The sequence below is a fragment of the Coturnix japonica genome, chromosome 1 (assembly GCF_054131305.1).
Source record: "Coturnix japonica strain WE chromosome 1, WE-NBRP24, whole genome shotgun sequence".
In the NCBI taxonomy this organism is placed as follows: Eukaryota; Metazoa; Chordata; class Aves; order Galliformes; family Phasianidae; genus Coturnix; species Coturnix japonica.
The window spans coordinates 13,354,927-13,369,719 of record NC_140663.1 but is presented as its reverse complement, the minus strand read 5'-3'; the positions used below and the strand labels follow the sequence as shown (position 1 = coordinate 13,369,719).

The window sequence follows — 14,793 nt, the reverse complement described above, 5'->3', positions numbered from 1 at the left end:
ATGTATGCCTTTTAAAATCCTAGGTCTAATTTTTCATGTGTCAGCAGCACTACAAATCCTCTCTGAGCACTACACAAGTCTGCCTCTACAAAGCTACTATGCCTACCTTTCTGGACTTTCCCTTTTATCCATATGCTCCGCCAAGTACTTAACATAAGGTACATGAATTCTGTGCTGTTTATGTTAATGTGATGGCAACAATCAGAAGATTCTTGCATATCATCTTACTTTGAAGTTTAGTCTGGAAACCACCACATCGCCATTCGGGGTAATAATAGGAACATTGTCACAAATTATTCCATGTTCAACATCAATGACTTTTCCTAAAAAGAAAACAAACCAAAAAAGCAACACTTAATGTTTTTGAAACCCCTCATTAAGCAATGATACCCAACAGCCTCTGTGCACAGCTGGGAAGCTTAAGTTAGTGAGTTTCAAAAGCTGTTTTACGCTCCCCAGGTTCCTCAAGTGAAAAATTTGGATAATAAATCTTAGCTGGCCAGAATTACGCTATCAGTATTAGCCAAGAGTGTGTAATGAATCCTATGTTTCAACATAAATAAAACAGACAATACGCATCATAAGTATATAATGCACTATGAAGACACGCTTATTCACACCCTGCCAGTATGCACTAGATGTTGTTTTAAGTAGGTGGTCGTTATCCATCAGCAAAAAAGTTCAAGGACACAGGAAGTCTGGTTCACCTTCACTTGGAGACTTCACTAGAAAATGGAATCTCCTTTTGTTACCAGCTGTGAAACCGTAAGCTCAGCTCAGCCTTCTCCATCAATGAGAGCAAAGGAGAAAATATTCAGTGGTTTACTTCTATCTGTTTTTAAAGACACAGATACTGTCAAGGTCTGTAAGAAGTATTAATGGAAATATTTCACTCCAGTAACTATATTTACTATTTGGATTTGGGGCAATTTTAAATACACAATGTCCATCAGACATTTCGTTATATGTAACACAAGGACTTGGAAACTAATTCTTCGGTGAGTAATTAAACAAACACACGCTACCTTCTCAGTTGCTTGCTGATACACTTTTCCAGCAGAACCTAAATAACCAGGTTTGTAGACAAGTACCAGAAATTACCATTACAGACAAGAAGCGAAGAAAAAGGATTTCCCTTTGTATCAGAAAACTGCATATTCTAAAACTTAGATTAACCTGAACAAAGGAAAATGAAGCTACAGAGAAGTTAAGCTTATTATGGTAGGATCTGGTTGTGTTTCCTTCAGCTAAGGTCTCATGTCTCCTATTAGGAGGCTCTTTGTTCAGTTGCTTCCAACTTTGCAAAAAAAAAATTCTCTTTTATTTATCAATCTAAGTGATATTTTTTCCCAACATAAGTTTCATCTAAAAATGAAATCAAAATAATAAGCTAAGTATTAAGTAAACTTAATTCCCATTCCCTAAAGTCAGGGTGCTAAACAACCACAGCGTGCTTTGAAACCTTGTAATCAGAAATTCAACTTGACAGTATTTCTGTACAGATGTATACAATCATATTCTAACTTGAAAATTCTGAATTATTAGATATCTTGTATGTATAGCAATATAATTGTCTGTTACAAATATTCTAATACTTTCCATATTTTCACAGTGTTCTTATTGACGACGGTGAACACAAGGCAAAGCACATTATTCAGGTACATAAGTTTGTACAGGACAATTTAAAAGAAGTCTGTTTTGAAAAAGAAGCTGAATATTAAGAGTTTTCTTTTCTAACAATGGAAGCGTACATGCATGTGAGCACGTGTACTTTTATCCACATATAAATCCACTTTGTGGGGATTTCTGAAGTACCAAGACTGAAAGAAAGGAAGAAAGCCAGCAAACAATGGCTCTTGTCAAAAAGAAGTCCAGAGCCTGTGGCCTAGATTCATCTGGCCTCAATTCTGCGTAAGTCCTTGTGCCTAGCGTTCCGTACTGGCTAGCTGCCTCTGGGAGCCTGCAACCACTGCATACCAATTGCTAGCCACTGCAACGTGGGGGGAATTCAGGCTAGGCGAGATGTACCACTTTGATGGAATCAAAGATGAAAGACTGAAAGACTGCAGAGAAAAATGGAGCAGAGTATTGCTTTACTAGACAAAAAGGGAACACAAACAGCATTCTTTTACAGCTGAATGTATTACCTTTTGTTTTTAAAATATGGAGTTATCTTAAGTGGCCCCAAGATTACTTTGCTGCTTCAAATAACAAACTTTTCTCTTGTACATGACAAAGTGTAACAGCTGTACAACATTAAATGCCAGCCAAATATTGCCAAGACCTACAAGATTAAGTTTCCACAGCTATCCACTGCACTGCATCACACTGTTTTGAAGAGCCTTCTCAGCAGACCATTGAGAAATTTGTGTAGAAGTGTAACGCTGTTGAAAGCGTCAGAAAAAGTATTTCATAAAGAGCTCCCTGATGCCTTCCACTCTAATGAGATTTAAGTTTTCCGAAACCAGAGGGTGAGAATGAAGTTCTCCAAGACCAAAAGGGAGATGGTGTATAATGGAGTGTAACAAGATAAAGATGAACACAGGAAATGCTTTGTGAAGGGTGCAGACAGAGGCATAAGGTAAGGACAGGAGGAAGAAGCTGCATATTCATCAGGTTATTTGGGAGAGGGAGCAGAGAAAGTTGTCCGCCCATTTCCAGACGAGTATCCACACTACAAGATGAAAAAATGAGCAAAAACTGAGAGTAACTGAAAACAAATTATTATTTTTGTCAAAAACAACTGAACCAGTTTCTCTTTCTCCCCTACCCTGAGCAAAATAATGATCTTTGAAGATGAAAAGGTTAAAGTCTCCATTTTCTGTGGGAAAAAAAAAAGGACAAAAAGTAGGCGTTGTCCATGCAGTGATAATAATACCATCACCACAAACACCACTAAAAACAGTACAGACTGAAATACCCTTTTCACTATAAGCTTTCACAGAAAACACTTGGGCAATCTCTGTGGAAATGTTTTAGAAAAGCACTGCACAAGCACAGGGTTACAAAACAGAAAGATAAAACAGAAGGCAACGTGATCTCTGGGGCACCAAAACTGAGAGAATGATTTGTTGTAGAAACAAATCCTGTTCATCTCCTGCCCTCTGCACCAGCCAGGCATTCCCCCAGGAGAAAGATATAAAAAACGTGACTTAATTACCTTTGATTTCTAAGGGTCCATTGACATGTGATTCTATTTTATCTTCATTCTTACTGTTGCTTTCAGAGCCTTGAATAACAGCAGTTCTCTTGTAGATGCCTCTCTTCACCTCATCGAAGACAGAAAACATGTTGTAGACACGGGCTGTGTATCCTGCTAATTCAGTAACCTGTGAAACAACAAATGCCTGTTGTCAGTTATGCTTCTCAGATTCTGTACATGAAATGCTTGGCCAAAGATTCGTGAAAAACATTCCCAGCTATTCTAAGTACTTCTCAGTTATTACTCTGTAAAGATCAGTGATGCATCTTTTGTCACCTATCAGTTCTTCCTCCTTTGAGATTCTGTCCTAACCAAATGCCTCCCACAGCTTGTAACAGCCAACAGACACAGACAGTTCTAGGAAGACAGATGCCAGCCAATGTAATTTACTATTGCTCCAGTAAATAAGGAGGTTGCAGGGACTGCTCTTTTACATTGATCAGTACAATCTTTAACCTAGGGAGAATTCCTACTAGATTGATCAAAATAGCCTATCATACAAGAGAAAAAACAAATTTCTGTGTTTTCCAGGAAAATTAAGGCTGACAGCAGTTAGAAAAATAGACACCCGTAATTACATGATTATTTCTTAGTGTTCTCCAAACCTCCAGTGAGAAAGATGGTGTAAAATGGGTAGAACCAGGGTATGTGCTAATGACAAATACAGCACAGAAAAGAAATAATTGTCCTATCATGTGCATGCTGGAGTACCAGAGCCAAATCTGAGACCCTGGATTGCAGATGGGAATTTTTAAAGTAGTGAAGTCTCTTATAGGGCTTTGTGGTGCTTTTTATCCTTTTATCTCAGGTACCACCTGGTAAAAACAGGAAGAACAGAGATCTCTGCTCCAAAAGATTTCTTATTCACAGGCACTGACATCACCAAGAGCTCCTAATGAACTACCTCCATCTGCTGGCAGCAAAGAATTAAACCTGAGCATCTTATTATGTATGAATTATGAGATGTTCTTAAAATGGAAGATTTTTATAGTAAACACAAAGTCATTGCTCCACTGGAGATTAACAATTCCACAACATCCCAAAAAAACTCAGTTTGAAGAGAACAACCAGCCAATGTTTCAATTCCACAAACAAGCAGTGATGCTTGATGGAGAAAATCCTGCACACAATGAAGTTTCTACACCACAATCCCACAAACTTGCTTCCTCATAACATTGTTAATCATCAAAACTATTGACCTGCAAACAAAAGATGAGCCAATCTTATCTGCAAGCTGAACAATGATGACTGGAAAATGGGCATTTGGGTGGATTGGGCAGGCAAGAACTGGAGCCTCACTACCACTTGAAGTGGATTGAAGCACGCTGTCATATTGGAAGCTGCCCAAATCACAAAGCAGGAATGATAAACTGGTTAAAATACTGCAGTATGTCCTCAAGGAACGTGCAAATTTAAGATAGAAGCCTAATGAGCTGATTCTTTATCTCATACTGTCTGCATTACGATTTCACTACATAATAAATCTCATGAGTTTGTTCAGCTGTTACTACTACACTGTGGGAATCTGTTTTTCCAAAGAATAAATGCACAAGTCCCCACACAGATCATATAAATGACTTAAATATGGAAAATAAAGTAGAATAACATCAGTGCATAATAGGTTATCTGGCAGTCCCTCTAGAGCAGAGGTCAGGCAGGGAAACAGCCAAAGCAGCATAGGTCAAAATCACAGTCCATTAGAAGAACTCTGCGGAAAAACAACACAGACTCTGGTCTTATCAGAGCCTGGTTGAAGGTGCCAAACTCCCCCTCCTCTTCCAATTTAAAAAGCTATAGCTATTAAGGCTGGATTCCAAGTAAATGAATTCATAATCTTTGATTGCAGTGCGCGCCTCCTCCCTTCGCAGTGGGAGAAGGATCCCCACCAAAGGGATAAATAAAAATTAACTCAGCAAACACAGAACCACATTCAGAAGGAAGCACTGAGAAGAGTAACAGCTTTGCCTGGATTTTCATCTGCTTAATAGTCTGTACCTAGAAAAATCCCTAGGAGAGATCAGAGAAAGACTGGAACTGGGATGATGACACCATTATCTGATCTTCCAGACAAACATCCTGCATTTCTGGGCTATTTGCATTTATATGGCAGATTTTTCCAGTTAAAATGTCTCTGCATTACGAAATTACTTACAAATCAACAGGTTCAGAACACTTCAAGTGGACAGGAAATAAGTATTCAATTCTTTTTGCATTTCATACACTTTTCAACATGAGAGTCCCAGTACACTGGTCTACTGAGAAGAGGACAACCTGAACTCAGGTTTGTGCTCCAAGCAGAAGGCGGCTCTGAACTTCTATCAGCCAGATTCTTGGAATCTCTATTGCTTTCTGATGGCACCTGAACACAGGTGTTAAAGATAATGTGTGTGTATTGCATCATACTGGCAGCTGTACACTTTAGACTCTGTGGACTTAACTCTAAAGACCAAACTATCAGTTCAAAGGTTACCATGGATTTAACTGAAATAGTATTTACCTTAAAAAATAACATCTAAAAAAATTTTAAACTAGATGTAATTCCATTTTACTTTTACTTCCTTTATGTTTTGTGCATGACTGATTTACGATACCTCTTTGTATGAAGACATGATCCTCTCAATAGCATCTGCACCAGAGATCAGTAGGTTTCGAGATGTGGTAAAAGCTTCTGTTCTTTCACTAACCATTGCCTGCTTCTGGCCATCTTCTAATTCTAAAAGGTTTTTAAAAAGAGAAAACTCTGTTAAAAAATTCTACTGAAAATAATCTCTATAAATTAAATTATCATCAAAATGTGAGCTTTTAAAGAAAAATTTAACTCTATAAAAACAACATTTCAGAAAGAATTGTTGAATGTTATTAGCACAGATAACTTGATAACAAAGGGTAAAGGGGAGTGTATGAAATGTATCTTCTCATGCCAAATATCCTATTCTTTTATACTATTTGTTTACTCGGGTAATTTCATCCTAATACATAACTATCCAATTTACAATTATTCAAAACATGAAAAAGAGATGCACTAAGCACTGATCTGAAGCAGATTTTTGGCAGAGCTTTTGCATTCACATATTTGTTTTCAGCCTTACTTATTTACTTACTTATTTACAAGAGAGACATTTATCTTGATGCAAATGTAACAACATGGCAGTATTTCTATAAGAAAGAAGTAAGTTCTTCTCTTACTAAAGATGTCTTTAAATAGGATACCTCTGTCTCTCACAACAGTTTCTCTGCTCATCAGACTTGGGAATTGCCTCACCTGCCTGACAAATCAGACTAGAAATCTACATGCAGTATCAAAGCCAGATCTGTCTTGCTGGCATTATTAGACATGTAGATCTAAATGCTATCTATCTAAATACTATACTATCTTTTTCATTCACATTCAAAAAATGTATCTCTACGTAATTAAGTTTGAATCATTGAATTATTACATGGATCCTTTGTGGAAAACTTTTATATTTTTCATACATTAACTCTGCTTATATACCTCAGCTATATGTTTTTCCTGTCCTCAGATGTTTCCATAATGTAATTTTTTAATAATTTAATCAATTGTACAGTAAGCATACTGTCAACTGATAGCGTGCAATCTGGCCACCCAGGCCACAAAGAGAAATATATTTTAAGAAAAAAAAAGAAAAAAAAAGAGAAAATTAAGTCTCTTGCAAAGAAAGGAGAATTTGCAATGAAACTCCTGCACATGTGGTCCTCATTTATTTACAAAGCCATTTTCACTCCAAGAAGAGTAAACTTTGGTGTCAGCAAGAATTCAGTTAACTCACTGCTATAAACTACATAGAAGTTAGTTTCTGATTTCTCAGAGAGCCAAATGTTACTGGTCTTGTTGGGATTGTAGCTCATAAAGCCCACAGCATATAGAACTACCAAAAACAAATCATTTAGGAACTGGTCATGGTTTAACTCCACTAAAGCAGCATTTCCTCCTGGATGCATTTGCATACAGCTGTTTCCAGCACCCAGGCTAGCTCATTTAGCAACAGTATGGAAATCTCTGCATATTTTAAGCATACTCCAAGAGGGGTATTTGACAAGTTAAAATTACACAGAATTTATGAGTATTTTGCTGTTTCAAAACAACACTTATATGTGTAACTTATCAACTTTTTGTGGACTCACCTCCTGTTTGAAGAAGTGGAACACAGTAACAGTGCAGACAGATTGTCCCAACTTCACCCAGTATCTAAACGTTTCCCTTTTCATTTATGTAATTGACACTTGTTCTTGTGTTATAACCAAAGATAAGAGTTCATTATGTCCACAAAAGTCTGAGCCTTATTTTCAAAAATGGCTAATTCTCAGAAACTGACGAGACTTCCCCTGAGGAAGTGTATGAAATCTGCTGCCCTACACCCAAAGTCTCAGGTCTGGTCACAGAACAAGTTTTATGCACTTCCTTTATTCTGGCAGTTTGTCCTGAAGTCCAGCATCTGTTCCTTCAGATCTGAATTAAGTAGCACCTGACCTGCTGAAGCATAAGGCACCGCTTTGTCAGATACACAAATGTTTGATCCAAGTTCAAGTCCGTTCAATTCTTTCAGTGCTTGTTATACACTGGTTCTGACAGTGTCATTTGTCAGTATTAATTACATGTTTATGAAGAACCATTACAATACGCCTCAGGGCTCCATAAGTTTCATGCTCTAACATTATGTTGCTGGTACAAATATTCTTCTGCTTTACAACGAGTTATCTCTGCATCTTCTTTTTCTACATTTCAAAAATATTTACTGAGTATTCATGAGTAACAACGCTATTTAGTTGAGCATACACATTATCCATCATTTGTTCCATATACTTTCACTTAAAATGGCTTAATCCTTGCAAAGGGCACTCTTTTTCATTTTCTATCCATGCCATAATACCAGGGAGGTTCATACAATGTGCAATTAAATGACTTTTCTTTGACTGCATTCATTCTTATCCTAGCAGACGGACTCTTACACTGATGACTTCCACAGTCTCTACACTGATGATGGCACTCTCACACTGACGGTGACTCTCAGCACTTCTGTTGTGCTGATAACCTTCACTAGTTGCATGAGGTGAAACAACTTTTACAAATGCTTCTGTTTGGAACAGGACCTCCTGATATTTCTGAAGCCGTTAGCAGGATGCCAGCCAGGGTGCTGATATGGTGTCCCTCCTGAGCCATGTGACGACCAGCAGCTCAGGCAGCTGAACCACGTGCAGGCACAACTGCGAGACTACTAAATAATGTGTGGGCAGGTCAAACTGAGCTTGTTAACTGAGCTGAGCAGACCTGATTTGAAATGTCCTCACCAAAACCTACCTCAAAAACAACACCCTCCTATTTAATGTACCAAATGTAAAACTCATCCTTCTGCTTATGTTGTAGCATCCATGCTTAATGAATCCTAGGGGCATTGTAACATCTTCTGTGGTTCCACCTGTGCATAAGGCGACCTGCTGAGGCAAACTGCATGACTTGTCTTCACCCCCCTCCCTAACTAACTTCCCTTCTGCCCTCTTTTTTCTTATAGCATCTATAATAACAACAGTCTCAATTCACTTTTTGGAGAAGTTATGTCAACAGGATGTCAAAAATGATGACAGCAAAGCCTGAAACACAAATTTCATTGCTCTTCTCTCAGTGAGTCAGGGGAAACAGCGGTTCCTAACAGCCGACATGTAATAGAATAACTAGCTACAATTACATTGTGGTTTACAGAACAAGGAGATAAGCTTTCTAGGAAAGCTAGCAATAAGTATTTTATAATAGTAGGAGTTGCTGCAAGAACCAGCATGCTATCCCAACAACAGCCAGTGAATGAGAACTGCAACTGTCGTTATAATCTCATAGGAGTACCCTTTAAGTCCCAAATGATAACTCTTCGTCAGGTTTATGCTCTAAGCTGCATCTTCTGCACTGCTCCTCCCTCAACTGACTTGCTATGTCTGAGTTACACGTGAGACATGGATGTGGTAAAAAAAACAACAACAAAAGGCTGTGAACAATAAAGAAATGTGACCAACACTGAAGGAAAGGAGTCTTTTGAGGATGTAACTCTACAGAACCATTTGGAAATAAATAAAATTGGAATTACCGCCATCTGCAAATCCTGTTGCTGTGATGATGGGCACAGCGACCATGACCATGCCACAGCTACTCCAGACATACTTCATCAGGAACTGCTCTATCATGATGTACCATAAGCGCTTGGATAAAATGAGATTCATTTGATCTGCCAAAGCCTTGTAGCTTTTTTGCAGTTGTTTCATTTCTACCTAGAGTTAAAAATAAACAAATAAATACACTTATACAATACAGCAAAAATATACAAGCCATGCAAGATACACTCACACATGTGCATGAACTAATCAAGTATCCAGAGCTGTGGTTCCCGAGTGCCACCTCTTGTGCAGTACTTCATCCTCACAGCTCTGTATTCTCATAGCAGAAGTGCATGGCTTTATTGAAGCCAGAGGACCTGGCTCTTACATACATCGCTGTACGTTAATCCACACTGGGAAGTTTTTAGTTCTTTTAGCATCTCTAACATATACAATAACATATGAGTAGTAAATATAGCTGACACTAGCAATCAAAACAAGACTGATTCTACACCCTTCAATGAAGATGCAGCTGAAGAGTTTCACAGCAATTGAAACTCCTCAAACTGTAAAGTGTTTGGGGATCAATTATCTCTGACTTAAATCTGCAGAGCTCATCGCTGAAATGCAATGCTTCTTGTTTTTGTGAACAGCCGAGAGGAAGAGAGAATTATCCCAAGAGGTTTAACAAGTCAAAGATAGTTCCAAGTCAGTATGACATCATGTACTCAGTTCAAGCCAGAAGTCGGGAAACAGAAGAAACTGTTTAATTTAGCTGCACTGCAAACACTACGATAGGCAGCTCTGGAGAACAATCGCTTCTACCAAAACAAACCATCTGCATTATATAATTGTTGCTTAGACTGAAAGAGTTGGCAACACCTCAGGCTAGTTACCAGCCCTCATTTTCACTTTACGTGAAACCACTTTTTGTTTCCAAGTCATACTCAAAAGCTGTGACAGCCAAAATCCACTTCTAATAAAGATATGAAGAATTCCTTCATAAGGTGGCTTTAAAACAACCCGTTAGTTTATGTAACTGGCTGCTGAAGTACTGTACTTAAGCTATTTTAAGGCTCTGATGACTACATCTTTGCTTAGCTATGTAAAAGAGTGTCAAAGGTTGTTGTGGTCTCTGTGCTATCACTAAGTCTTCCCCTAGACTTTCTGCTGTGGCTTGCTAGTGATTCCTGCAGCATTAAAGCTGGGAGCTCACAAACAAGGAAGGGAAAAGAAAAGCCTGGAAGAGTTAAGCGGAATGTACTGGGTGGGGAAAAAAACAATAGCGACGATCGGCTTTCTAGAAAAGCACAGGGTACAGCTGCAAAACAGGAACACTGTCAGAGCACAAGGGAACTGCGCTCTGCTCCCCCCAGACACCGCCTGTGAGATTGCATTTTCCTAGGAAACGGGAAGTGCGAGCTGTAAACAGATTTAAATGTCAGAGGGACCAGAGTGCGTGCAGAGTGCGGCAGGGGAAGCGCGGGTCAGCTCTGGTGCTGCAGGAGCAAGACCAGCAGGTTTCTCTCCTTACCTTGTGCCCCCGGTAAAAGGCAATCTCTTCCACGTTGGCGATGATGCGCGAGTGCATGAAGCGCAGATAGCCCTTCTTGTGTGCCTCCTCGGCCACCAGCTTGCCGAATTTGGGTGAGCAGGCTTTGAGCACACGGGCTGTGGCGTAGACGACGAGGCCGGCCAGCAGCGTGGGCCCAATGGGGTTGGCACCCCGGGAGCGTGCAGTGCGGATCAGGGTGTAAGAGGTGAGCACCACGTCCAGGATGGGCTTGGTGAGGTTGGAGTAGAGATGTGCCACCGACTGCGAGAACATCATGATGTCCTCAGTGAGGGACTGGTCGGGGTTGGCCAGCCGCCCGTCCATGCTGATCACTCGGTAGTAGGTCTGGTTGGCGAAGTAGGTCTCGTAGGCATGATCCACCAGGCGCGTGCGGAAGGCCAGGGCCAGCTTGCACTCCAGGTACCGGATGGTGCTATTGACAAACGTGGCCGGGATGGCGATCATCAGCCATTTGATCAACTTGACGACGAAGCTCCGGGGCTCTTTTTCCACGATGCTCTTCACGATCTTCCCGTCGAGGGCCGCCACATAAATGGACAGGAAAGTCCTGGAAACCAGCGCGACCGAGTGGAGGCACAACAAGCCCAGCTCGGCGCTGACCAGCTTGGGGAAGAACAGTCTGCGCAGCTCCAGCAGCTGTTTCAAGAACTCGGCGTTGACGGCCGGCGAGGCTCTGCTCCGCCCGCCGCCCTGCGCCGCCCCCCGGCCCGGCTCAGCGCGGCATCCCGCCCGCCTCAGCCTCCTCCGTAGGACGGGGTACAGCACCTTCAGCCCGTATGCGGCGGCCAGCAGGCAGGCAGCGCGCTTGGCGGCTCCCGAGCGGCTCCATTGCAGCCTGCGGGCCGCCGCATGCAGCATGTGGCTCATCCTAGCGGCGGCGTCTCATGCCCGGCAGTCAGGCCGACCCCGCGGGCTCCCGGCCGCACTGCCGGGCCGGGCAGATGCCGAGTGAGCGCTGCCTCCCCCCGGGGTGACGGTTTCCTTCCCGGCCCGGCGCGTTGCACAACGCAGCCTGGCGCCGCGCAGCCCGCCCCGCAACACGCCATTGGCTGCGCCGCAAGGGGCGGCACCTCCGGCGACCCGGCCGCTCCGATCCGCTCGTCGGCCGCGGGCCGGGCCCCGGGGAAATAGCGAAAGGTCCGCGGGTGTTTGGAGCTCCGTCCGTTCCTGCCCGCGGCAGCTCGGCACAACGCGCCGTACCCCGCGGCCGCTCGGCTCTACCGGCGGCCCCGCGCCCCTCCCTGCAGGAGGAGGGACTCGGGTCGGAAGCGCGGCCCGGCGGCCGAGGGGCTGCGGGGGGGGGGGGCTTCCTGTCACTTGCGGGCGTGTCACCCAGCGTTTGTTTGCGGTGCATGAGGACAAGAACGGCTAGAAAATGCACTGCAGGGAAGTGCGGCTCCCCCCAGATATGGTTCACCCGCCGTGACCCAGGCAAACAAAGCCACGTTAGTGTTACAGACGAGCCCTCGGGTACAGTGCGCAAGGCGAGCTTTGGGGTGAGCAATTGGTTTGAGAGAGCTTTGCTTCTGAAAGTCAGGCAGCGCATCGTCAGCTGCAGGTGCCATCCAAAAAGCCCCCAGGCCGAGATGAGCTAAACGTGGCCGAGCAGCATCCATTGCTTCCTTCCTCCTTGGAGGATGCTCAGTTTATTTCCCTAGTGCACTAGAAAGTTATGCAGAGATGTGGAGTAATCCTGGGGCTTCCTGGAATTCCTTCCTCTGAGGACAGGGCAGAGATCTGGATCGAGGCCCTTGTAGCTTTTCTTCTTCCTTTTTTCCAGTACACAACTCAAAGCTGAGAAGATATCAACCTCTGAAGCAGAGCAGTACCGCTAAGTTTCAGTTACTAACCAGGCCTGCTTTCACTGCTCATTACTTTGTCAGCAAAAGAAAAAGGCTTCTCAGGGCACCGACAGGATACGTGGCTGAGAAAATGCCTTGCTCAGGGCTCTTGTAATTCCGATCTACAATTAAGGACTTTGCTTTCTGGCATGTGAATATCACAGCGTGCTCTTGGAGCTCTCTTGCCAAACCACAGTTATTTGCAACATTTCATTACTCCAGCTTTTTCCTACTGAGGGGAGAGTTCACAGCTCTCTTTCAGTTCCATGTGTCTGCTGACCTTTCACTTCAGCAGACCTTGGTTGCAGAGCTGCAAGTGTGGGTGTACACCCACAGCTGGGGCTGCGGTGAGGTTTAGGTGAAGCAAATCTGGCTGTGTTGTGTTTCAGTCAATGAATGTGATGTATTTCCATTGTTTTCAGTCTCCTACTGAACAGGACGTTGCTTCTAAAATATGCTGCATCATGTTCTCTCACATGGTGAGATCAGATTTCTGGGTGTTTTTTTTTCAGTTTTGAGCTGTTTGTGTATGTACTGGAGTGGGGCTTTGGTCAGAGCCAAGTTCAGCAGAGGGTGATCATACAAACCCTTACTCAGAGAAGTACCCCACTGAAGTGCTTCCATAGTTTCTGTTGACTTCAGTGTAATCACTTGCATGACTGTGGAAAGGCACCCAGAGAACTAGTTGGCATTATCATAGAATTAGAATCATAGAATTACCCAGGTTGGAAAAGACCTTGAAGATCATCAAGTCCAACCGCAGCCTAACCATAGTACCCTAACTCTAACAACCCTCTGCTAAATCATATCCCTGAGCACCACAGAGTGTGTAAGATGAATTATTTCATAGTTTGGTTCCTGTGTTCACTTGTTTCCCAACTCTTTTTGGCCTTTCTAGTTATATTTTTATGTTTATCAAATTTGATGTAACCTTTTATTATTTTCTTTTGAATGTGGTATAGGTTTTTGCAGTGGTTCAGATTGCCTCTTGCTCCATGTCTGGTATCCTGCAGCTTTCTCCTCACTACATGTATGAGTTTAGTTCTTTTAGCTGTCCCTCCTAATTTCTTTTTAGCAGGTTTCATGTCATTCCCTTACTATAATCTAGCACAACCACAGAGGGTTCTCTGGCCTTTGTTGTTCCTTGTAGGAATGTAGGTTTTTATGAAGAGAGGAGTCCCCTCTGAAAGTCTGAACCAGTTCTTGTGCATTTCTTTGCCTCAAGCAAAGCCTCTATGAAAAATAATTCTCTTTTAAGAATACCATCAAGAATAACTACCTGTCAGTATGCTGTTGTCAATGGTACCATCCTGGCAGATGGTCTTTCAGGTAGATACAATCCCATATTCTTCTCAGCTGGGCTTTGAATTTCTATCTGTGTAGACTGTATGTGTCACTGAGGTGAATGTTTTCCTACATATCTGGCTTCTCTGCTATCTAATCTTTGGCCTAAAACATCATCATTCAGATCTTCAGGATACAAACAGTGCTGTAGGCACCAAAAGACACTTCCACTTCCTGCAGTTTCGTTTTGGTTAGCTTCTTCCTCTCTGGGTGCTGGGACACAGTGTAGGAGCCAAACATGTGCTTTGAGTCATCCATCCACCAAACCATACCTGATTATACATGATTAAACTCAAAGCTGTGTGTCAGAATTTGTGTGATCAGTGTTTCTATATCAGCCCTCCTGGAGAAACCTGGTCTTCCATTACTTCCATTATATCACTTCAGACAGCTTTTCAACATCACTTGTAACTAGAGCTGATTTGATCATAAAGCAGCATATCAGAGGGGAAATTTCAGTGCTATAGGACCACAGCTGCTTTACTTTAGTAACAGGTGGAAAGCTGTCCTGAAGATCCCGCATAATAAATACTTTCTAAACAAAGAAATGTCAGATTTAATTATACTGAAGAGTTGTTAAAATGTTACAAATACGGATAATCTTCAGTGTTTTTTTCTTCCTAATACCCATTTCCCACACACCGAGAGTGTCTACTTATTCAGTTTATCTCACTTCCTGGAGAAGCAGTTAAGTTCTGTGAAGCTCACTATCAGGAGCTTTTAAAAATGAA

At 42.2% G+C, this 14,793-nt stretch overlaps 1 protein-coding gene across 2 annotated transcripts in view; it reads right to left on the bottom strand.

The window, feature by feature from the left end:
• ABCD2 (ATP binding cassette subfamily D member 2) overlaps window positions 1-12,140 on the bottom strand; it is a 39,676-nt gene extending 27,536 nt beyond the window's left edge. The window contains exons 1-5 of one of the 2 annotated variants that reach the window (XR_014932512.1): window positions 10,836-12,140; window positions 9,295-9,475; window positions 5,794-5,915; window positions 3,161-3,329; window positions 107-323 (exon numbers count right to left, since the gene is read on the bottom strand). Coding sequence is in view for 1 of the 2 variants with exons in the window: in XM_015851579.3 (XP_015707065.2) it covers window positions 229-323; window positions 3,161-3,329; window positions 5,794-5,915; window positions 9,295-9,475; window positions 10,836-11,744 (1,476 nt within the window). In the remaining variant the exon portion in view is untranslated. The remainder of the gene's footprint in view (window positions 1-106; window positions 324-3,160; window positions 3,330-5,793; window positions 5,916-9,294; window positions 9,476-10,835) is intronic. The other variant, XM_015851579.3, reaches the window with a different exon arrangement.
• Between the last annotated feature and the right edge of the window lie 2,653 nt (window positions 12,141-14,793).